General features: G+C 40.1%; 1 protein-coding gene across 2 annotated transcripts in view; it reads left to right on the forward strand.

Annotated features, from left to right (window-relative positions):
* Nucleotides 1-22,304, forward strand: part of LOC125715403 (integrin alpha-L-like) — a 50,874-nt gene extending 28,570 nt beyond the window's left edge. For both annotated transcript variants that reach the window (XM_048986834.1, XM_048986835.1), the window contains exons 10-31: nt 2,127-2,200; nt 3,438-3,561; nt 4,095-4,237; nt 4,918-5,058; nt 8,822-9,016; nt 9,130-9,260; nt 9,533-9,690; nt 10,555-10,721; nt 11,591-11,704; nt 12,423-12,490; nt 13,115-13,256; nt 13,649-13,747; nt 14,364-14,443; nt 14,566-14,643; nt 14,787-14,865; nt 16,284-16,391; nt 16,745-16,783; nt 17,902-18,021; nt 19,243-19,344; nt 19,431-19,466; nt 19,878-19,988; nt 21,632-22,304. In XM_048986834.1, the coding sequence (XP_048842791.1) occupies nt 2,127-2,200; nt 3,438-3,561; nt 4,095-4,237; nt 4,918-5,058; nt 8,822-9,016; nt 9,130-9,260; nt 9,533-9,690; nt 10,555-10,721; nt 11,591-11,704; nt 12,423-12,490; nt 13,115-13,256; nt 13,649-13,747; nt 14,364-14,443; nt 14,566-14,643; nt 14,787-14,865; nt 16,284-16,391; nt 16,745-16,783; nt 17,902-18,021; nt 19,243-19,344; nt 19,431-19,466; nt 19,878-19,988; nt 21,632-21,739 (2,417 nt within the window). In that variant the 3' untranslated portion in view covers nt 21,740-22,304. The remainder of the gene's footprint in view (nt 1-2,126; nt 2,201-3,437; nt 3,562-4,094; nt 4,238-4,917; nt 5,059-8,821; nt 9,017-9,129; nt 9,261-9,532; nt 9,691-10,554; nt 10,722-11,590; nt 11,705-12,422; nt 12,491-13,114; nt 13,257-13,648; nt 13,748-14,363; nt 14,444-14,565; nt 14,644-14,786; nt 14,866-16,283; nt 16,392-16,744; nt 16,784-17,901; nt 18,022-19,242; nt 19,345-19,430; nt 19,467-19,877; nt 19,989-21,631) is intronic.
* The last annotated feature ends 961 nt before the right edge of the window (nt 22,305-23,265 follow it).

Genomic DNA, 23,265 nt, shown 5'->3' on the forward strand with positions numbered 1-23,265 from the left:
CATTCAGGACTCTCACCAGGAGCCATTAGGAACAAGGATACAGGACATCACTACGGAAGTGTATCAAAGCAGAGATAACTCTGATAAAAGCACAAAAGTGATAAAAGCACAAAAACAAGAACCAATACAGAAATACATAAACAGAAGTGCATAGAAAACAAGGTGCAACAAAGTTGAGAAAAAGAAACAACAAAGAAACCCACGAAGGTAGGGAAACATGGTTACACAGTTCTTAGCTGCATGCTCAGCCCATTCAGCTATGCAGCAGACCAGGGAGAACACTCTGGGACCTGTGAAGGGTGCTACAGCTATGGGGAAACAGAGAAAAGGATGGGATGGCCAGTGACACCTGTTGGGCAAACGGGGAAAAGACAGCAAGACTGATTCTGACATATTTGTACATACTAATATATTTCTGTACACTATTGTGCTATATAATTCTAATATAATTGATCACATGCATTTTGGATTGTAACATTCATTTATAAATTTATAATAAATGTTTAATTTTCTTACATATTAGACTTTCTGAACACTGAAATATTGCATTTGGCCATGTAGAGGTGTGTGACTTAATGCAGCCCTCCAGAGTATGTAGTGACTGATGCGATTAAAGGGGCTTAAGTCAGTGGTAGAATGTGCAAAATGGTCACTTACATGTGACACACCCATATTTTGGTGTTTCTTGACCAAACTGCATATCTAGCATAGACACACTTTTTTGACTTGCATGCATGGGACAATCAACCCCAAAGTGAACACTAGCACATGTCGCATTACATACAGGTGTTGTAAAAAGGTTAGCATTTATTCCTTTTTATGAGTGAATATCAAAATCACAGAGGAAACAGGGAAACAGCTCACTACACTCAGGCAAGCATCCTTCAAATTATGTGGCGCACATTTGGGGACATTTTCCCCTTTTTGCCTTGCTGTGGTTTAGAAGTCAGTTGATGTGGATATTTCACTTTAAAATCAGGTTTTAGGTGTTACCGCTAAAGCATTTATAGAATGGTGACATTGTCTTTTGGCCTATCCCATCATGTTCTTCATGAGACACAGACATATATACATGTGAGAGCAAGCTTGGAGGTCATACTTGTGGAGCAATTTGGGGGCTAAGGGTCTTGCTCAGGGGTCCAACACTGGTATCAGTCTGCTGGCTCTTATTTTCAACTGGTAACCTTATGAACACAGGGTCAGTTCCCTTTTGTAGTATATCTGCTTATCTATTTACTTGGTTTGTAATTAGCATAGGAGAATACTGAAAAGTTAGACTGTAGCTCAGATCATATGTTTAATTCAGTTTACCACTAGCATTGTAGACACTTAGAATGATAGCTCAGAAAGTATTAGATGGATCATTTTCAAATTTTGCAGGCACATTGTATGGCTGAAAATCTGGAACAGATCAAATCTGAGACATAGCAAGCCAAAATTTAAGCAGTCCTGCTTAGTGGCAGCGAAGGGAAGGGTTTCATGCAATTTCATTTTGAGACAAATATCACTAATACTGAACCAGTGCCACATGAAAGGAAAGATACAGACACAGGTTACGTAAACCAGATTACATTAAAACAAGTCACACAAAACTGGGCTTTCAATAAAGATCTTTGGAGAGGGAGGTGAGGGAAGTGTGAAGGGGGGAATGTATTGCAGTCATGTCAACAGCATCTAGTCTTATGTGTTTAGAGGAACACATTCAGAGGAACACACTGAAATTCTTGACAAGATAGTACAATATCTGAATGAGTAAACAATACATTGGTGATGCAATTGAAATCAGATTGTGCAAATAACCACAAAAGTAGTAAAGTACTGATAAAGTGCATACATTTAAAATCAGCAACAGTGTGCAATTGTACTGGTTGGACAGATGCAAATCATACAAATATGCATAATTTTCAGTAAAGAATATACAAGTTGTGTGTGTGCCCTGCAATGGATTGGTGCCCCATCCTGGGTTATTCCCTGCTTTGTGCCCGTCGCCTCTGGGCTAGGCTCTGGACCCCCACGACCCTGAATAGAACAAGCGGTTTCAGAAGATGGATGGATGGATGGATGGACTGTACAAGTTGTACATTTTTTTCCTTCATGGTGTAAACTCCACTTTGTCCTCATTCTAGGTACCAAAAATGCTCGTAGCAAGAAATTCACAAAAGAAATGTCACAGAGTGGCTTCAGTTCTATATATCTTAAGGTGAGACCCTATTTTTTCTTTTAATGATCAAGCATGAATTGTTTATTCATTTAATGATGAATCAAAGATGTCATTATCACCTTTTCAACTGTACAATTGAAGCCTCTATTTTTTTATTTGTTTTATACAATGGGCATAGAAAGTTACTGCCTCCTTTCAGATTTCATATCTTTTTAGTGAAATACACCTTAAAATTGAAATAAATACAATAATTTACACATAGTAATGCATCACAGTCAGTTGAAAGAAAAATCTTAATTTAATTAATTATGACAATAAATTCAAACGGTGAAATGCCGTGGTAGAAAAAGCAAACTTCCCTTCCAAAATGCAACTGCAGCTTTACGACCAATCAGGTATGAGCAATCAATGAAGCAATAACAATACCTGACAATTAACACCCACATGTAATTAAATATACCAACGTTTTTGGATAAACTTTGATTTTTGATGTCTACAGAGAGTTCCACTGCTTTTTTCAAATCCACCATGGGTGGAAAAGTACATTCAAAAGAATTTCAGTTAATGTTGGAGAAAGGCACAAGTTATGAGAAGAATGTAAGATGATCTCAAAGTCTTTAATGACCCCTTGGAACACCGTGAACACCATTTTCCAGAAGTGGAAGAGATACAGCACCACGCAGACAATAGGGTCAATGTGGATCGGCTTGATGAGGGCAGTCTAACAACGTTTACCGGGTAGTTTGACTGAGCTGGAGCAATTCTGCAAAAACGAACAAGCAAATATGTCTCCCTCTGGATCGGTCAAGTTGGTGTAGATGTACCTTCACAGGCTCAAACCTGCAATGCAAGCAAAAGATGCTTCCAAAAAGTATTAACTTTGAACTGGGGGCTGTCTTGTACAAAACATTTACACTTAGTTTACATAATCTGTTTTTGTCTTTGAAATCTTACGTTCCTTTATTCAGCTGGATATTGCAGGACTGCAAAATATTCTATGCACACTGCATTTAGACTAGCATATCTGACGAGCACCAAGTATCTGTAAAACCTTTTGGTGAAAATATTGAAGTTCATTTTAAATCCCAATACTGACAGTTACAAAAACTGAAGAAATGGCAGATATTATAATTTGAATGTTTTCCTATTCCGGGCCTATGAGAGGCCTGTTGAGAGATAATTCATATTATTTAGCATGATTCAAATAATGCAAAAGCAAATTAAGCATCAAGCATTAAATTCTTATTTGAAAGCTTTAATGCATTTTTTTCTGCAGGACAGCTTAGTTTTGGGATCAGTAGGATCTGATGTTTGGCGAGGCTCTCTAATTGAAATGAAGATCTCAGGAAGCAAGTATGAAGAAATTAAAGATTCAGAAATGGAGGAGAACTCCTACATGGGTAATACACAGCTATTAAGATCTATTATGATAAAGATCAAGCAGGCAGAATGTCTGAATATTAGTTCTAGTTGTCACTGAATTGTTGGAACATCTAACAGGAATTTGAAGTAAAATATATTACAGGCAGTCCTGGGGTTATGAACGTCCAACTTACGGACAACTGGTACATACAAATGAACTGCCAAAAAGCCTATTATATTAAATATTTGGGTTAAATATGATGGTGCATAATAATGAATGCATTCCTAATAATGAGGTATATGGTACAGTACCATGTGTACTTTTATTATTACTGTAAAATTATTATGTTCTGTATTATTCCTCCAACTTGCGTAAAAATTTGACTTAAAGACAGACTTAGCGAATCTAGGGACTGCCTGTATTCCGGTTCTTCAAATAAAAATAATTTTCAAAACATAATAGAACTGGCATATTTTCATGCTTCTCTGTACTTCTCAGTATGGTGCATTCTGTTGATGTTATGTTTTTGTTTGTTAGTTGATTGATTGTGTGGCTTTTATGTTTTTGTAGGATACTTAGTGGCGGCAGGAAAGAAAAATAATAACAAAGTGTATTTTACTGGAGCGCCACGATTTCGCCATATAGGGCAAGTTGTAGTGTTTTACAAGGGTAGTACAAATTGGACAGTGAAATACAGAGAAACTGGGCAACAGGTTAGTATAATAATTAATGTCTTCACTTGTTCTTTTTTAAAACAGCTCCTGTATTCGACTGTGACTTAAAACGTGAATATGTGTTGTATAAGATAAAGTACCAAAAGTGCTGTCAGCCACAGTACCGGTCAGCCTGGACACATTTATTTTTAATGCATTTGTCTTTATTTTTGCTGTTATTCACCTCATGGAAAAAGCCCCAAGGCAATGAAGTTATACAGTTCAAATATTGCAACAACCAAAAAGAAATGTTTAACATCTCAAAATTATGTCAAATTTTAGACTTTTCAAAATAGCCCCTCTTGCTTCCATGATTCTTTCATCGACTTTCAGGATGTAGCCACCTGGAATGTTTATCCAACAGTCTTGAAGAGTTTCCACAAATTCTGGAACAAAAGTTGGCTACTTTGCTCTTACTCTTCAATCCACTCATCCTAAACTAGCTCTGTAGGGTTTACGTCAGGGTATTTTGAAAGCCAGGTCACCTGTCGCAGCTCTTCATCTCAGCTCATCTCACCTCTTTCCTTGTTTACAAGATAATACTTACTACATAACCTCAAGGTGTTCTTGGGGTCGCTATCTTGTTGCAAAACAAATGAAATTCAGTTTATATGTCCAGTCTTCTGACTGATACTGTATGTTTTCTCCTGATTCTTAATTGTAACATCTGTGTTCTTCAGATTGGTTCATATTTTGGAGCAGAGCTGTGTGCTTTAGATATAGACTCTGATGATGAAACAGACTTTCTTCTAGTGGGGGCACCCCTATTTCACGAACCTCAAAAGGAGGGCAGGATGTACGTCTACAGCATGTCTTCTGAGGTAATGTTCATTCTTTAAGTAACGGTTAATGCAGGACAAACTGTGCATTATACATTTTTAAACCTACAACTGCAGAGGTGAAGTGTCTGTGAACCGTATTTAAAAATTCAAAATGCACTGCTTGGAGTGCATTAATTTGCTTATATATGTTTATATATATATATATATATATATATATATGTACTGTGTGTATGGTTGAAATGACAATAAAACCTACTTGACTTAAACTTGAAGATATTATTTTCACATTTACCAACAAAAAATGAATTTCTCAGTATAACTACTATTTAGGCTTGAGCAGTATAACCAGTAACACAGCATATCATGAGATCTCCTTTGGCAAAATTGTACCTTTGTATCCCCCTCCAAGACTTCATAAGAAATACTGTAAATTAATCTAATCCGTTCCAGATCCCCAAAAAATTCCATATTTAAGCTTATCTACCTACCTGACTAATGATAAAAGCATTAAAAATCAATATAAAACTAATACACACATGAAAATGCATGCATACAAAAGCAATAAACATGACATAATTGACAATTTGTGAGCATGTTACCTGTACTGTGGTGAGCTACTGACATATTAGAAGTGGCAGGTGGAGAGGAAGAGGGATGGAGGGGTTATTTTTTGGTAAAGGAGACGTGTCTCAATCAGTACAAATTATAGCAGGTCTGTTTAATTTTTTGGTTTCCAAATTTTCGGTCGAGTTGCAGCAAGATTTTTTTCGTCCGACCTGTTCGAGGTCCGAGTTGGTAGAGTTGAACACGTCTTGAGCCATGCAAGTTTTAGCAATAAGTGTCGAGTTCTGAAGCACAATTTAATTTTTTTTTTGACAGACCCATTTGACGTTGAGTTGGGCTAGTTAACCCTTGTATGATTGTGTCATGCCCTGCTCGTCGGCTCCTCGTGTGTGCCACGCCCCCGGATTACCCACGTGTTCTTTCCCGATTGTACCCAGCTGTGTCTGATTATTTTTAATCAGTCCTGTGTATTTCAGTCCGTGTCTTACCTGAGTCCTTCGTCCGTCATTGATGTTAGTCGGCGTGCCATGTTCCCCCGTCCGCGTTATACCAATAAATCCCCGTTTGCCCTGCTTCCTGCCCGCTCGCCCCGTCCGTGCGCCTCACCCGCAGACGCCGAGCGTGACAGATTGTTGTTAAAGTTAATGGTTGCGTTTCCCTATTGTCGCACATGTGTTTGCCTGTGTCTTGTGTGTACCTGGTTCGATCCACGCTTGTATTTCGCGTGTGTTAATCTTCCACCACATGTGCATCTTGCAGTTCGGCATCTTACAACCTTGTGTTTCCCGTTTGTGTATTTGGGTTCGGTGCTCGTTGGGTGCCTGTTGTGGTCTTATTTACAATTACACGCAGGGCATGTTGGGATATGTGCATGCTTTTTTTTGTAAAATTTTTGATCGTGAACCAAACAGACCACAGCGTTCGTGAACCGCAAGCACCAGTGTAAAAGATTGCTGTGTTGCTTGCCATACATTATACATATATAGTGACTTTGTAGTGCATTAGTGAATGTCGTCTCAGAAATGTCAATTCACCCTATATCTTTTTGAAAATAGGACATGTATTTGGAATATTAAGATGCTGCCTATGAAATTATGTGCTGAAATTATTTAATAATTACATTGCAATTAGTTAAGACAGCTGATAAATTCATAGTATAGGTATCAAAGTCACCTCTATTCAAGTATAGGTATCAAATTCCCTCATGCAGTTCCTCAGGTAATTACCCCCCCCCCCCCCCCCCCCCCACCAAAAAATGTAAAATATTAATTATATTACATATTCTGTCATGTTACATATGAGAGTGAGAGAGATGTTTTCTGGGATTGTTAGTGTCAGTGCCCTGGAGGGGCCGAGGAAACCAGGCGAGGGACAGAGGAAGGGGCCGAGGAGGGAGCAGGAGGGGCCACCGGGGAAGGGGACAAGGAAGCAGGAGGGGCCCTCGGCGAAGGCCCAGAGAGGGGGGGAGCCGCCACGGGCGGCGACGTCCAGGGACGGGCCGGAGGTAGAGGCCCCATAGGCGACCGAGGAGCCGCCGTCGGGGGGCCCGCAGGAGCCCGACGAGACGCCGGAGGAGGGAGAGAGGCAGGGGGACGAGGCTTCGGAGGGGGACAAGCAGGTGACTGCCGACCCGGCGGGCCAGGACCCGCAGGCACCGAGCGAGCCACAGCGCAGGCGAGGGAGGGCGAGCCTGGGGGCCGGGTGGGAGGGACCCCCACCCTTCGTCTATGCCCTCTCCCCCTACGGGACACAGATATAAGGCCCCTTGGTCGGGGTCGGGCACGCCGGGAAGAGGCGGAAGGGAGTACCAGATGGACCCTCAAGGGGTCCCATTCGAGCTCCTCAACCTCTGAGGAGGGAGGAGCGATGATGGAGTTCCCTGGGACCTCCTCGGGGACCAGGGCAGACAGGACTGGAGTCGGGTCAAGAACGGGGTTCGGGCTAGGAGTGAGGGCCCTTGGGGCCACAGTCACACAGGTAGGTCGAGATGGGGGCACCAACCCGGTAGCTGCAGGCTACTGCAGTGGGGGCGTCGGCCCGGGAGCTGCTGGCTGAACGTGCTGAGGGTTCGCAGGTCTGGGCGGCAGCACGAAGTTAACAGCCGGGGTTAGAGGAAGCTGCGCAGGTATGTCGGACAGTGAAGGCGGCTGTCCCGGCTGCGCAGATTGCAGAGGCAGTTTCTGTGCGAATAGCACAGACGGCCGTGACCGCGACCGCGGGTCTCACAGGTAGCGGCGGTAACTCCGGCGCGGGGTCCGCCGGCAGCGGCGGTGGCTCCGGCGCGGGGTCCGCAGCCCTCCGGAACTGGAGTAGCTGCTGTAGGTCCCCGGTGAGGCTCTCGAGCACCGCCCAACCAGAGGCTGGAGTGACGGTCTCGAAGCCTTGGTTAAGCCGAGCGACGAGCTGCTCGGCCTCTGGTCCCTTTGGCGCCGCTGGGTCGTTCATCACCCTTACATAAAGCCCTTGGAGGGTGAAGAACTTGTTTGCCAGAGTAGTCACGTCCTCTGGCAAGTCCTGGGAAGGGGAGACGGGCGCGGTCCTCCTCGGGACCCGGGGTACTCGAGGGATTGAGTCCCTAACAGCCCTAATACCTCCCCAATTCGCCAGGCGTTCTGGCCGGTAATCATGCCGGTTCAGGTGCGGTAGCTGGTCCGGAGCGATCGGCTCCAGCTCAGGGTACGAGAAGGGAGCGTCCTCCTCGTCATCGCTGGAAGCCCCGAGCCTCGCCAGGAAGTAAGTTCCCATGTGGAGCGATTCAGGGTCAGAACCCCGGACGAGCTCCTCTTTCTCGTCCTCCGCGAAAGACCAGGAGTGGGCGAGGGAGCACATTCCCAGGTTGATGGGCTCCGGCAGGGGCTTTCCTCTCCTCTGCTTCCTCTGTCTTCTTACGGTCTGTCATTCTGTCACGCGTAGCGCAGGACGGAAGATCGCTCAGGCAGCGCGAGCGATCAGAAACAGGCAGGCAGGCAGAAAATCGGGCAAACGAGGGTTTAATTGGGACCACGGACATTCACTAAGACCAGTAACATCAATGACAGACCTGGAAACAGGGGAGACCAGGACTTAAATACATGAAAGCTGGGCAACATAATCGGACAGGGCTGGAAACAATCGGGGAAGCACAAGTGGGTAGTCAGGGGCCGTGGCACACATGAGGAGCGGACGGATCAGTCATCACAGTTAGTTACCTTTGTTTGTTTTTAACATAATTCCTTCTTTCTTCCTTTGTCTTTTTCAGCTGAAATTGACCCTACAAATTAATGTCTCTGGAACATCTCTGGGTAGATTTGCATTCTCCATTTCATCTTTAAAAGATTTGAATGGGGATAAGTTGCAAGATATTGCTGTTGGGGCACCTCTAGAAGATGACCAGAGGGGGGCAGTGTATATCTACTTGGGAGACAGAGCCAAAGGCATTCAAACTCAATTTCAGGTAGGGTACAAACAGCTTAGAGATCATAGATAGATTCTGTTCTCAAGAAAATAAGAAACATTAAAATGACTTGTAAATTGGGAGAATCTAACACTGTGGTTACTCACCCCTAGCGTATTACAGCCCAGAAGTTGTCTTCTAAACTACAATTTTTTGGCCTGTCAATTGATGGAAAGATGGACCAGGGAGATGATGGACTGACAGACATTGTGGTTGGATCAAAAGGGAATGTTGTATTGTTAAAGTGAGTTCAGCTAGCTTAACACAAATCAAATAACTGTTTGTAGGAAAGTCATTTTCCCATAAACTACCACATTTTTAATCAACATCAAAAACATTTTAATGATTCATGAGATTCATGAAGTAATTAAGATTTTAATCAAAATAAAAGAGAATTATCAGGCTACGACGTTATATTGTAATTCGATTCAAGATCTGAGGGGTTATAGAATGATGATGATGGCAATAGTTGACAGCTATCTCTTTCTTTTTCCACTGCTTCTGTTGCCCTTTCAGGTCCCGACCAGTTCTAAAAGTATCAGCCAACGTCACCTTTAGTCCTCCGAAGATTAGCAGTGATAGATTTGTTTGTTTGACTGAAATGGAGAGCATATCTAATATAGTAAACTTGACTGTCTGTTTTGATGTAACTAAGTCCACAGAAAATGCTATAGGTAAGCACAACAACAGTACAATGATACAATGTACCGCTGAAATTTGGCAGTAGAATTAATGCAGAATTGAATTCATTAAGCTTGCTCACATGACCTGGTATTTCTTATACTAATGGATGACAGTGTCATCTGATTAAGCTCTGATTAAGCCTTAAATATATGCAAATGATTATTAATTTAGTTTTCATATTTTGTGTTAAGCTTGCTGATCTTGTTGCCTTATTTAATTTTATCTGTATTTCAGTATATACAGTACCAGTTAAAAGTCTGGACACACCTAATTAAAATCATTTGTTTTTCAACAAGATAAGTACACTTTGAGCTTATGTGTTAAGTATTATATCTTGAACAAGGAAAGGGAAGGAGTGCCAAGACAGATGACCTGGCCCTTACAGTCCCCTGACATAAACATTATGAATGGCCTGACATCACTAAAATTGTGGCTAAAAATGGTAACACTCCTCTGCTGGGATGTTGTCCAGGTCCTGATGCCGCATCTAAAATCCATCTCTGTGCTCTCCAGCTTCGTCCAGCCATGAATGTGATTATGTAACCATTTCCTGGCTCATTATTGGAAGTTTTCAGCAAAGACATCTTGAACTCTTTTTGCTGAGCTAAATCAAGGTTTAGATTTGTCAAGCTATTCAGACAGCTGACTTTATTGTCTGATTACTTTCCTCATCAAAACACTGAAAGAAACATCACACTTTTTTTCGTCCCATTGTGTAACTAAATATATTCAGGAGGGGGTAAACATTTTTATGCTGTAAATGTTTTTACTGTATGTAATATAGTTCTTCTGGTGAAAGCAGGCAGAACACAATGAATAGTATGAAAATGATGAGGCCTCTGCTTCACCCTTAGGGGGCGCTTTGCCATGGATGAACGTGTCCTATGAGCTGAATCTGGACAGTACGAGACTAAGAAGCCGAGCATTTCTGCACCATCGTGATAAATCAACCAGGAAAGAGCAGAACTGCATGAAAATGGAGCTCGGCATACAGTGCAAAACGCATCTTGTTTATATGCCTGTGCGTCAGTAAGCCTTATCAATGAAAGGGAGGGGAGGGCAGGAATAACAGGGCAAAAGGAAACGTGGGGGCGGGGGGGGGGGGGGGGGGGGGAGTACAAAGACAGGCAATTAGTACTGATAAAGAAAAAGAATATGGGAAAAAAATCACATTCCATTAATTTGCATTTGTAGCTTTGCATATAATACTATGGCAACTAATGCTTACATGAAATATTTAACTTACTTTAATGAAATGATTTATTTTTAAGTTTAAAGTTTGATTCTGCTCAGTTTTCATTATATTTATAACATCCACATTAATTATTTAACATTATTATTTAAATTTCATACAACTTGTATTTATTATGAAGTTTAAAGTACATTGATTCATGTATATTTTCAAAAGAGCATACAGATGCTTATGAGCATACTGATTTCAGAATATTATGAGTAACAGACTCAGAAGTCTTTCTTGATGTTGTTCCACTGTTAAGATGAACTGATGCTACAAATCACAGGTTTGATTGTAGTCTGGAGGCAGAACCGAGTTGTGGTGCAAGCTGCCAGTATTTGTAGTTAATCCAGGGGAGACGAGAAAATGAGACATGGATAGATTTATGCTGTAGCAGCACTGGTGATGTAGTAGCAGATCCTGTAGATGTAGAAGAAAACAAATAGCATTTTGAGAGGTCAAAACTCATAAGTCTACTTAGATAAAGGAAAGTAACCTCATGCGTGTATTAAAAAAAACGGGGCAATACCTCTCAGAAAAGTGTGGCAATGATTTATTTGAACGTAGGATTACTATGAAGAATTGTGTATTAAGAGAAATCTTGTAGGCTTTGAAAATGCTTTGCTTCTAAATTTGTCCTCACTTGTCTAACTCAGAGCTGTGTGAGGGACACTTTGTCACCCATCTCCATCAAACTGAACTTCTCCCAGTCCAGAGATGAAGGGACGGCCATTCTTGACCCTGAAAGTGTCACTGTGGCTTTACTTGAGGTACCAGTTTTGCTGTGTCTGTGTCCCTGAATATTTACTGCTGTTTCAGTCTCAGTCTGTAGGTCACAGTATATGTTATGTTGTGTTGTTATGTTAAATCTGTGTGTGTGTGTATTGCTCAAATGATCTTCATGTTTGGAGTAAAACTATCATATTATGTCTGTCAAAGTATGTCAGCTTAGCCACTTCAAAATCTCTCCTAAAATCACCCCAGTATTTGCAACAACCAACCATCAATTAATTAAGTAATTGAGCTGAATGTGAAATGTAACAAACACATGGAATGGCTGAGGTGCCCCAGAGGAGAGGTTTTGGAACTGAAGTGGTGTTCATCTAGCCATTCATCAAGTTATCAGTAAATTTTTGCAGATTAGAGGAAATTCTTGTTAGTTTCTGTAGTGGTACTCTTAATTTTCATTTGTTTTGATCGTTAAATTGTGTTTTTGTTCTTTACTATTGAAATAATAGCTTTAGACATTTCTTTTGACTGCCTAAGACTTTTAGCACAGCACTGTGTGTGTATTCCCTCGTTTTCATGTATTCACAAGAATTGCTTTCTTTCCTTTGTGTTTTATTGCCTTGTATTAATAAGCTGTACCTCAGAATTACTTATGTTTTTGGTATTTGATGTTGTTATTCCATGTACTGTATACTATTAGAAAATCTGGCAGTTTAAACCAAACCATGATGATGCAGGCTCTCTATGTCTGTACCTCAGATTCCATTTCAGAGCAACTGCCAAAATGCCACATGCATCTCAGATTTGGAGCTGACTTTCAACTTCACGTACGTATCTGCAGGGAGATGATGACAAACTACATGATAGCCCTGAATGGGAATTGAAATGGACAGCTAATTAAGCTGTCCCAGACAGACTTACCACATACCTTTAAAGGGAACAAGATGTAAGCTGATTAATGTAATGCAGTTATTCACCAGAGATATTATATTTGAAAATGTACTTGTTATTGAGAGATCTTGTACTTAAAAGAAATTTTCAGCATCTTCTGAGATCATTGCAGGAGTTGTCTTTATTTAGCCAATTCAGCTGGATCATAGCTAAGGAATAATAACTGAATTGGACTGGATCTGCCTAAAAATATGTATTTTATAAAACCATAAACTAAATTATATGGCTGCTTTGAAACACTCTTTGCTGTATGTATTTTTCATTTCAAATCCATTGAATGCACAAAAAACAGTTTCACATCACTTCATCATCTTGGTATTGTGGGGGTACTTCATGCTGCTTAACAACATGAAATAATAGATTGTATCTTCATGTCCTGTTTTAAATTTATATATCATTTATGGCATTAATCGTATGAGAAGTATTGTCATTGATTCTAAATAATAGCTTAATGAGCTGAACAATTCAGCTTCTCTGTCTGAATGAGCACGTCTCCACAGAACTCCTAAACTGCTGGTGATCGACCAGGACTATTTCAACGTGACAGTGAGCTTGTACAACAGAGGGGATGACTCCTTTAACACCAGCCTGATCTTTCGCTATCCGCCTGGTCTGTCTTTTTCCAAGATATCCATTATAAAGGTAATGTATACCAGCCTAAGACAACCTGTGCATTTAAAATTGCGTTTTTTAATCTAAAATTACATTAGCTTTGTTGACATATCATGAAATATCTAAATAATATTTTAAGTTTAGTATTAGTTTTATAGTTTAGTATCATTGTATGCTAATTTTATTCCTAAAACTTTTCAGGATATTTATGTATTGGGCTAAAAACTGTTAATTTGAGAATGGATGTCATTTTGCTAACTTTTAGGAGTATGAAAAATTCATACTTTGGCTCTGCATAAGTAACTTTGAATGAGCTTATTTTTTGCACTCCTAAATCCATGCCATTGCTTAATGTAATTAAATAAAAGTACTGATTATACAGTTGTGCAAATTGCTTCCTTTGTACCCTGTTTCTTTGACAGGAAACAAGGAAAACTCTCACCAACTGCCGCGGCGTGGATGATATGAATGACAAGACAGAATGCAGTGTGAGCCGTCCTGTTTACACAAGCAAAACCATGGTATGGACAGTTACTATCTTTAGGCACCAAGCACCTCCTTCTTCCTGGGATAGTCCCAGTAAGGAATAAGTAGTTGGAAGATGGGTGAATAGGGAATTCAAGCTACCCCTGAGACAACTTTTCATGGGTTGTGACAGAGGCTGTTGTTTCATTGGTGAAATCATTTTTTTTCATGTTTTTTAAGGCATTTTCAGTTTAAATCCATTTGCTAATGAACTCTTTTATGTTATATTTTTATGTTATGTTAGGGTTATGATTTGACCTTGTTTTGTCTGAAAAATGGAAATGTTGAAATTAAACTTTCATGCTCTACGTGTACAATAGCTGGTGTGAACCCCTTGTGTATCATGATTTTCAGATATTAATTACTGGCATAGGTATAGACAGTGATAGGCGCTGGAGCTCACTGAGGTGCCAAAATTGTTGCAAAATAACTCATTTACATAAATATTTACTTTTATTGTTATTTGTCTGTACACTTAGATTTTGATTATTTGATAATTGTTTAATATAACATTAACATCTTAAGAGATTATCGAATTATCAGTAAAATATGCGACACTAACCAAACAGCTATTATTTGCGTCAAAATCTCTTTTTCAATCCTTCCTTTTAGGCTGTTTTTCAAACTATGTTCCGTATCTGTAATAAGTACAACTGGAGTGATGAAATGGAGATGGATATCACACCTTACAGGTACGGACTATATGCTTTGCAAACATAATCAACGGGCTGTTGTACATATTTTTTTGCAATTCAGTTTTATACTCAGTATATTTCATGGTGGTGTTAAATGAATTTAACTGTTGTTTCTTCAGTGACAATGGGAAATCTTCCAATAACACAGTAACAAAAGGTCTCCAAGTTCAGTATGGTGTTGACTTTGCAGTCAAAATGTAAGTTGAGGACATGCTTTGTTTCATAATGAATAAATAATAATTTATTGTTATTTATAATAATAAAAATTATTGATTTATTGCTATATCATGTTTGTGTGTTACTGCACTTTGATATAATAACTTTATGTTTCTTTCCCAAGTCTTGATGAAGACTCTGTGATGTACCTTAATTTCACTCCAGATGACAAAGAACCAAAAGTTGCGACTCATGTTTTTGAGGTGATATTTTTAATATTCCACAATGGCATTACTGTACCATAAAGATCATATAAAACTTCACCATTAGTTGTTAGAAGAAGTTGCAATGAATGCTGTAACTCCAATGAAAAGGTAGAACTACAAATATAAACTTTGTGGACAAAAGTATTGGGGCACCTGGCCATTACACCTACATGAACCTTTATGAGAACCCATTCTAAATCCATAGGCATCAGTATGCAGCTGGTGCCCCATTTACAGCTATTATAGCCGCCACTCTTCTGGGAAGGTTTTCCATACATTTTTGGGGTGTGTCTCTGGGAATTTTTGCCCATTCATCCAGGAGAACATTTGTGAGTTCATGCACTGATGCTGAAGGTGAAGGCCTGGTTCGTAATTTGCATTCTAGTTCATTCCAAAGGTGTTTTATTGGGTTGAGACCAGTGCTCTGTGTAGGCCAGTCAAGTTCCTCCACGCCAACCTCACCCAACCATGTCTTTATGGACCTTGCTTTGTGCACTGGGACTCAGTCATGCTGGAATAGAAAAGGACCTTCCCCAAACTGTTCTGACCAAGTTGGAAGCACAGAATTGTCGAAAATGTCTTGGTATGCTGAAGCATTAATAGTTCCCTTTACTGGAACTAAGGGACTGGGCCTGAAAAACAGTCCCATATTATTATCCCTCCTCAACCAAACTTTACATTTGGCACAATGCAGTCAAGCAGGTAACATTCTCCTTGCATATGCCAAACCCAGACTCGTCCATCAGACTGCCAGACAGAGAAGCAGCATTTGTTACTCCACAGAACACGTTTCCACTGCTCCAGAGTCCAGTGGCAGCATGGTTACACTACTCCATCTGATGCTTGGCATTGTGCTTGGTGATGTGAGGCTTGTATGCAGCTGCTCGGCCATGGAAGTACATTGCATGATGTTCCCACTGCATGGTTTTTGCGCTGGGGTTAATGCCAGAGGATGTTTGGAACTCTGCAGTTATTGAGTCAACAGAATGTTGGTGACTTTTAGGCACTTTGTGCTTCAGCACACGGCAAACCGATTTTGTTGGTCTGTCACTTCGTGGCTGAGTGTCTGTTGTTCCTAAATGCTTCCACTTTGGAATAATACTGCTTACATTTGATAATGGAATATCTAGCAGGGAAGATATTTTACGAACTGCCTATTGCAAAGGTGGCATCCTATGGCAGTTCCATGCTAGAATTCACTCGAGCTCTTCAGAATGACCGATTCTATCACAAATGCTTGTAAACCTGACTGCATGGCTAGATGTTTGAAATTAGTCATTAAGAGCTGTGTCCCAGTACTTTTGTCTACATAGTTTAAATATTGCATAGATGCTCAGCTGAATTCATTTGATATTCATGAAACAAAAACCAATCTTAAAAACTATAATGATCTCACATCCCACTTAATCCTGTAGGTAAAGAACTTGGGTGCTATACCTCTACCAGTCAATATTACATTCAACTTTATAAGTGAAGCGAGATACGATTTTGTGATGGAAATTCATCCCATCAGTGCCTCTCAGGTAACATTTCAAATCTATGCTATTGCAATTCAGCGTAAGGGGGTTTATTCTAAATTGATCCTGAATGTCTATGCTGATCCTCTATTGTAAGTCACTTTGGATAAAAGCGTCAGATAAATGAGTAAATGTGATGTAAAAGGTAATCCCACCAGGCATTGGTCCAGTGTAGATTGAGTCCATGAGGGGTTTGTGTAGCAAGAGTATGTGACACAGAATGAAGATGTTGGTTTTTAGCGTTAATACATCTTTACAGCATTAAATATGGTGTGGTTTTGAATACTGGGTATTAAACAGAATGAATTTAAGAATGAGATCTTTTAAAAGATTTTAATATAAAGTTCTTCTTTCGCCAGGCAAGATGTGGAACAATTGAAGACTCAAACACAGCACAAGTGGGTATTTCTTTGTTAACAATTTCCATAATTTAAACATCCTTCAGATGTTTCACTTTCTATGTACTGAACAAGATTTTACTGAACATTACAGATCTGCAGTATGTTTCTCTTACACTTTGGTTCCTCTGAACTCTGAACACGTTTGAAAAATCTCAGATGCTATATTAATTACAGCAAGGCTATCAGGAGCATCCAGAGAATTCCAGTGGGCTAGTGGTGTCTCCGGGTCTATCCAGCTGCTGCACACACCCTTTCACATTCTCATAAAAAATGCTCATGCATGTAGTAAATCAATGAAAAGTGGTATATGACCGTATCCATCTCAGAAAAAGGCTGACAGCACCTCCAAAATTGGTACAAGCCTGCTATGTGCGAACACGTAGAAGCATTTAAAATCATCCATACACCCATTTTCTGCCGCTTATCTGGGGTCGGGTCTCAGGGGCAGTAGTCTAAGCTGGGATGCCCAGACCTCCCTCTCACCAGCTACCTCCTCCACCTCCACCGGGGGAATACCAAGGCGTTCCCAGGGCAGCCGAGAGATCTAATCTCTCCATCATGTCCTGGGTCTGTCCTGTTGTGCCGGGCCTCCTAATAAAGACCTTTCATCTGATGTAGAATGTACTATTTTCTGAAATTAGAGTAAATGTTCAGCTTATGTATGAGTGTCTTTTCTTATGTTGGCACACGTCATAGAAGCTATTGGGCTTAATGGCTTCGCTCAAGCACACAATGGTGAAACTACTCTACTGACACTGGGATTGGAACAAGCGACCTTCCAATCAAAGGCACAGCATCCTAACCTGCTCGGCCACACCCCTACCACCATGCAATTTATATATTATTAGTATTCAAATATTATTATTATGGATCAAACCTATAAAAATCACCGACAGCACATTTAATTCCCAGTATTGTAAACTGGACCGCATGGCTGGCTGTTTGATTTTATACACCAGTGGTAATGGGTCTGAATTAAACACCTGAATTCAATGATTAGGAGGTGTGTCCCAGTAATTCTGTCCATAAATTGTACATTTCAGTATTTTGGTTACCATATGTCATTTTGCATGTATGTAGGTCAGCTTGACATGTTTCATTCATGTCTATTACAGGCTTGCAAGGGCCCTTATAAGACAGCCCAATGTGAAATCTCCAGTCTTGTGAGAGGTTTGCCAGTTCGGTTTACAGTGACTGCAACAGTGAAATTTTCTAATCAAGAGAAATACCAGGGGGTAAGATACAGAAAGACAAGAAGACCTACAGAGTGTCTTATGACATGCATTAATTTAACGACTACAATTCTAAAATTATAATTGTATTGTGTGAAGTGTCATGCTCGGCTCGTCCGCTCCTCCTGTGTACCACGCCCCCTGCTTACCCACGTGTGTTTCCCGGATCGTACCCAGCTGTGTCCGTTTGCTTTCAATCAGTCCTGTGCATTTAAGTCCTGGTCTCCCCAGTTTTCCTTGTCTGTCATTGATGTTTGTAAGCGTGAGTTGTTTCCCGGTCCCCGTATATTCATTAAACCCGTGTTTGATCCCGTACTCTGCCTGCCTGCTTCCTTACCCGCACGATCGCCGCTTCGTCAGCCTGCGATCGTGACATGAAGCGTGTGGCTTAGTGGTTGTCTATATTTGTAACTTCGTGGATGTCAATGAACATCACATTCATTCTCTGGGATAGTCCTTCGCCCCAGTGATTTTAAGCTTCAATTCTAAGAGACATCCACATTTCCAATTTGAAAGGCCTGTGAAAATCACTGGCTGTGCCTTTACCTGTTTGTTTGAGATCAGTATGCCAGTATTTAGACATTGATGAAAACTGATGATTCTCTTGCATCAAATGACACTGTAGTATTTGGAAGACCATCAGCATTTTTCTTTAATAAGTGTAGATCACCAAAGCTCCTTTTAGCTATTTTTTTTTACTAAAATCTAATTAATTTTTTTTAATTATTCAGCAATCACACAAAACAAACAGTGATAAATACATTTACACTGCATTTTAGCTAGACTCCTATTAGAGAATAGACTTGTTTGTTACTGCCAACAAGGGTACCCTTTTGGCACAAATCTTAGTCGACCTTGATTATAGGGCAACGCACATATTTCCAGCAATTATTATTTTTTTAAAAATGTGGAATACATTAGCAAAAATTTGCCTCAGGACGTCACATAGGGGGTGTGCTGAATTGGTAATCACCACTAATATTGCTAAAATGACATCAATTTTGTTTGAAGTGCATGACCACTAGCCAAGAGGTGGATAATTTACTGTTGAATATATATAATGACATTTAAACTTTAGTCCTCAAATACAAGATGACCTCAGTTTTTTAGACAGAGAAAAAACAGTTAACCCAAAATGGTAACTGGGAAATTAATGTTTTTATTCATTTCAGAACTTTAAACTTCAGTTTCATCAATTAAAGAACTAATTTTCTTTCTCCACAGAGACTGAATTTTAATGAACAACGAGTTGAAGTGAAGTTTGTAAGCAAAGCAATACTCAGCTATAATAATCAGCGATACATTCAAATTTCAAGCAAATCAAGGGTAAGTTTTATTCATAAAGTTTGTCAGTAAAGAAAATAAGGAATAAAATGTGATGAGAGTGGTAAAAACTCTGTCTTTCTTAACAGAGCCAAGATAACACCATAAAGTTACATGAAGCAGAGGTATATTAATACCATTACTATTATCATTGCTGTTATTATTATTATTATTATTATTATTATTGCTGTTGTCATCGTGTCTGCTGTTGATGTAACAGCATCTAAGATAGATAATTGGTAGACCTTTGTTCTGCTTTCTGCTGTTGAACAATTGGCTAATCGCAAAGCATGGTTTTAATACATTTAATGCATTTGTATTTGGAGGAATATGATTTTTATGAAAAAATGGCAGGAGAGATTGTGAGAAAATAAGAGGGTAAGAAAGCAGATTGTGCAATAAGCCACATCCCCCAAATTAGCTGTACACAATGACAGCTGTGCACATTAAGGTGCTCATATCAAACCCCTTACTATTACAGTGTTAAGCAGAGTGTTTTCAAATGCAGTATCATCAACCACTTTTTGACATTCTAGATTATTTGCCAAGCAGAGATGATCATTCCTCCCAATAAAGCTTTTATTGTTGGGGTGGGAGCCGGAGGAGGATTTATTCTTCTGATTGTCATTGTTCTCATTCTGTATAAGGTAAGCACATCATTTTCCATTCTTCTAACCCCTTCCCCTGGTCAGGGTCATGGGCGGGGGAGTATATCCTGTTCAAGGCTGTGTGAAGCACAAGGATGGGGAACATCATGCATGATCAGGATGCCAGTCCATCACATCCCAAGTCACACAGTCATATACTCTGGATAATTTAGAAACACCAATTAGCATCTCTACTGTACATGTTTTAGGATTGGGGGATCTGGGCATTCTGTCCACACTTTTCCCTCTGAAAACTCTATTTAGGCTTTGCAACATGTTTTGCAGAGCAGACCTTTCTCGCTCGAAAAAGAAAAAAATCTCTTTCATCTTAAAAGAATCACATTTCTTTTTTACTTTGGCTTGGTGAGATGTGTCACTGCCCATTTGTTTTGCCATTATTATACAGGGTCAACATAAGCAGCACTTAGCATCATTAGCGTGTCTTCACTCCACATCGGCCACGCCGCTTTGCTAGCTAAAACACCGGCACATAAGGATGCTGTCATAGCCTGTTAATGACATTGATTAGCTGCGTAAATACGTATGTGAATCGCATCATTGACTGGAGCAGACAGTCGCCGGACACTCACTGACTCACATTGCAAAATAGCATAGAATGAATTGTTATGTGGTCATTTTACGTTCGATTCACGTTGGATTTTTTTTTGTGCGCGGAAACCGTGTCAGAAGTGCGAAATTGCCACCCCGCGCAGCTTAGAGGGAACTGTGATGGACAATAATATCAACACACATACACAAGCGCCTTGTTATAGCCTAATGTTTAGTTTTTTTTATGTTTAGTTTATTTCTGCTGCATGAACTTGCTTACATAACAAAATTTTGGCTAATCTTTTTCAAGCATTACAGAGGCATTGTATGGGTGACAAACTGGAACTGATTAAATTTTGAGAGAGATCTCCTTAAAACTGAAGTAGTGCTGGTTAGTGGCAGCAAAGGGATGGGTAACAGCAGAAGACATTTGACCTTGGAATTATGATAAGTCAAAAAGTATTTGATGGATCTGATTACTGCTTCACAAAAACATTATATGGATGAGCCCCCAGAGCTCTGTGTATACTATTGCTGTATTTCTTTCAGTTCTTACTGTTACATGATGGAAAATATTGGCCAAAATGCAAATTATAAATAAATAGAATTTAAATATTTAGACATATAAAAAATAAAGCTGAACTGAATTAATTGAATACATTTCTATTTACAAACCATTTTATTTTGAGAATGAAAGCATGGCAGTAGCCTACTATGCTTATATTTCGTCATTCGATGAAAATGAAACGAAAAGTATTTATCACTCTGATTTATTGATCCCTCGACCATTTCTCCCAAACAGTACTGCCGTTGCAGTTTTACTATGCACTTTTTTGCCTTAAGCGCAAAGGCGAATCAACCCCAGTAACATTTAGGTACACATGTCCATCTCAGGACACACGCTCACAAATTACAGACAATTTACAACCGCAGTGTCACCTACCTGGATTGTGGCAGGAAATCCAATCCAGGAACCACACACAAACTTACACAGTCATACTGAGAATCAGCAAAAACAAAACATCATTTTCCATTCAGAGTCCTTTCATGCAGAAGGTAATGTGTAGTAATTGTGTTTCTGTCTCTGTCTGCAGTGTGGATTCCTCAAGCGAAACAAGTTTTCCTTTGATGTCACAGATCAAACATATCAGAATGTTCAGGCAGTGGAATTAAAATCATATTCTAATATCGTAAGAGGTTGACTTTGAATATATTTTGGTTTAAATAGTATAAAAGTAATCAAATGGTGGTAGTAATAATGGTAATAAATTAAAAATGATTGTATAGCGTACTGCAGTCCTATTAATCTGCAGTCATAACTAAATAGAATTAATAAGAACTGCCCTGATCAGAAAATGAGTGTCAAGTGTTTTTTTTTCACAAATTAAAACAAATGACTATTTTGCAGAGTTTATTAATTTCATAAATTCAGTTTGATGTGTGTTAGGTTGAAGAAACTTATTAATCATTTGTTATCTCTGTATAATCAGCAATGAGTGTAAATATGTATATACATTATTTTGTTTTCCTCTAGCCTCATACTTTATATTATATTAATAATAGCATTCAGCTTGCACGTACCCTGAGTATGTGCTCAACAGCTGCCCACCTAAGCAAAACCAGAACTTTCTCTTCTTGCTCTCACCTCCCTATTTTGCGAGACCCCTGCGCCTCCCACTGACTATAAATAAAGGAGCCAAGGGGAACCACCCTTTGTAGCACATTCTGCTGAAAGTGTGGGTACCCTTGCGCAAGTAAAACTTTAAAGTGTGTTGTCTCGTAATTAATAGTGTGTGCAGAGTTGGAGTGTAAAGCTTTGGCGCAAATTTGGAGTGGAAAGCCTGACGCTTTCTCCAACGTGTATTTATGAACTGTTGATACTGATAATGATATAAATGCCATTGCTGTTTGCTATATTTGATACGACTAAGACTGCATTGTGCATTTTACTGAATGTAACTTTTTTCTTAACAAAATGTGGTATTATTTTAATGGTGAGGTAAATTTTTGTTTTAAACAATAAAAATTTTGGGGAAAGAAAGTCTACATTTTAAAAAATGAGCACACACATGCGCTTTGAGGTGTTCACAGTTTATACCCTGACAGTGTTGCATACGTAAGCCCTCAAAAGCTCGCGAGTGGGATAGCACTAAGCCCTAAGCCCTCAAAACCTCCATACTGTTACGATCAGGGAGCACGGGTAATGCGCACGGGCAGGCAGATGGGCAGAAAAGCAGGCAGGCAGGCAGGATCGGGGAAAAACGAGGGTTTATTCTGGTATCGGGGACCAGGAAACATCTGACGCAGACTAACATCAATGACAGACAATGAACTGAGGCAAGACGGGGACTGAAATAGACAAGACAACAGAGTACAGCTGGGTACAATCAGGGAAGCACACGTGGATAATCAGGGGGGCATGGCACACATGAGGATCGTACGAGTCGGGCATGACAGAACCCCCCCCCAAAGGCGCACTTCACCGGGCGCGCCTCAGGGGAGGCGATGGATGAGACGAGACCAGGGAACCAGGACCTGGAAAACAAGAAAAAAACCATTAATGGGGCACAGGGAACAGAACGGACAGACAAAACTGGCACAAGGGAAGAAACCATGATAGGACCTGACATAGGACAGGGAAGGCAGACAGATGAGGAATGGGGACACGGAGGGAACAGGCGGGACGAAAGGGCCAGGAGTGAAAACGGGGACAAGAAGCAGAGACGGG

This window comes from Brienomyrus brachyistius, chromosome 20 (assembly GCF_023856365.1).
Source record: "Brienomyrus brachyistius isolate T26 chromosome 20, BBRACH_0.4, whole genome shotgun sequence".
NCBI lineage: Eukaryota > Metazoa > Chordata > Actinopteri > Osteoglossiformes > Mormyridae > Brienomyrus > Brienomyrus brachyistius.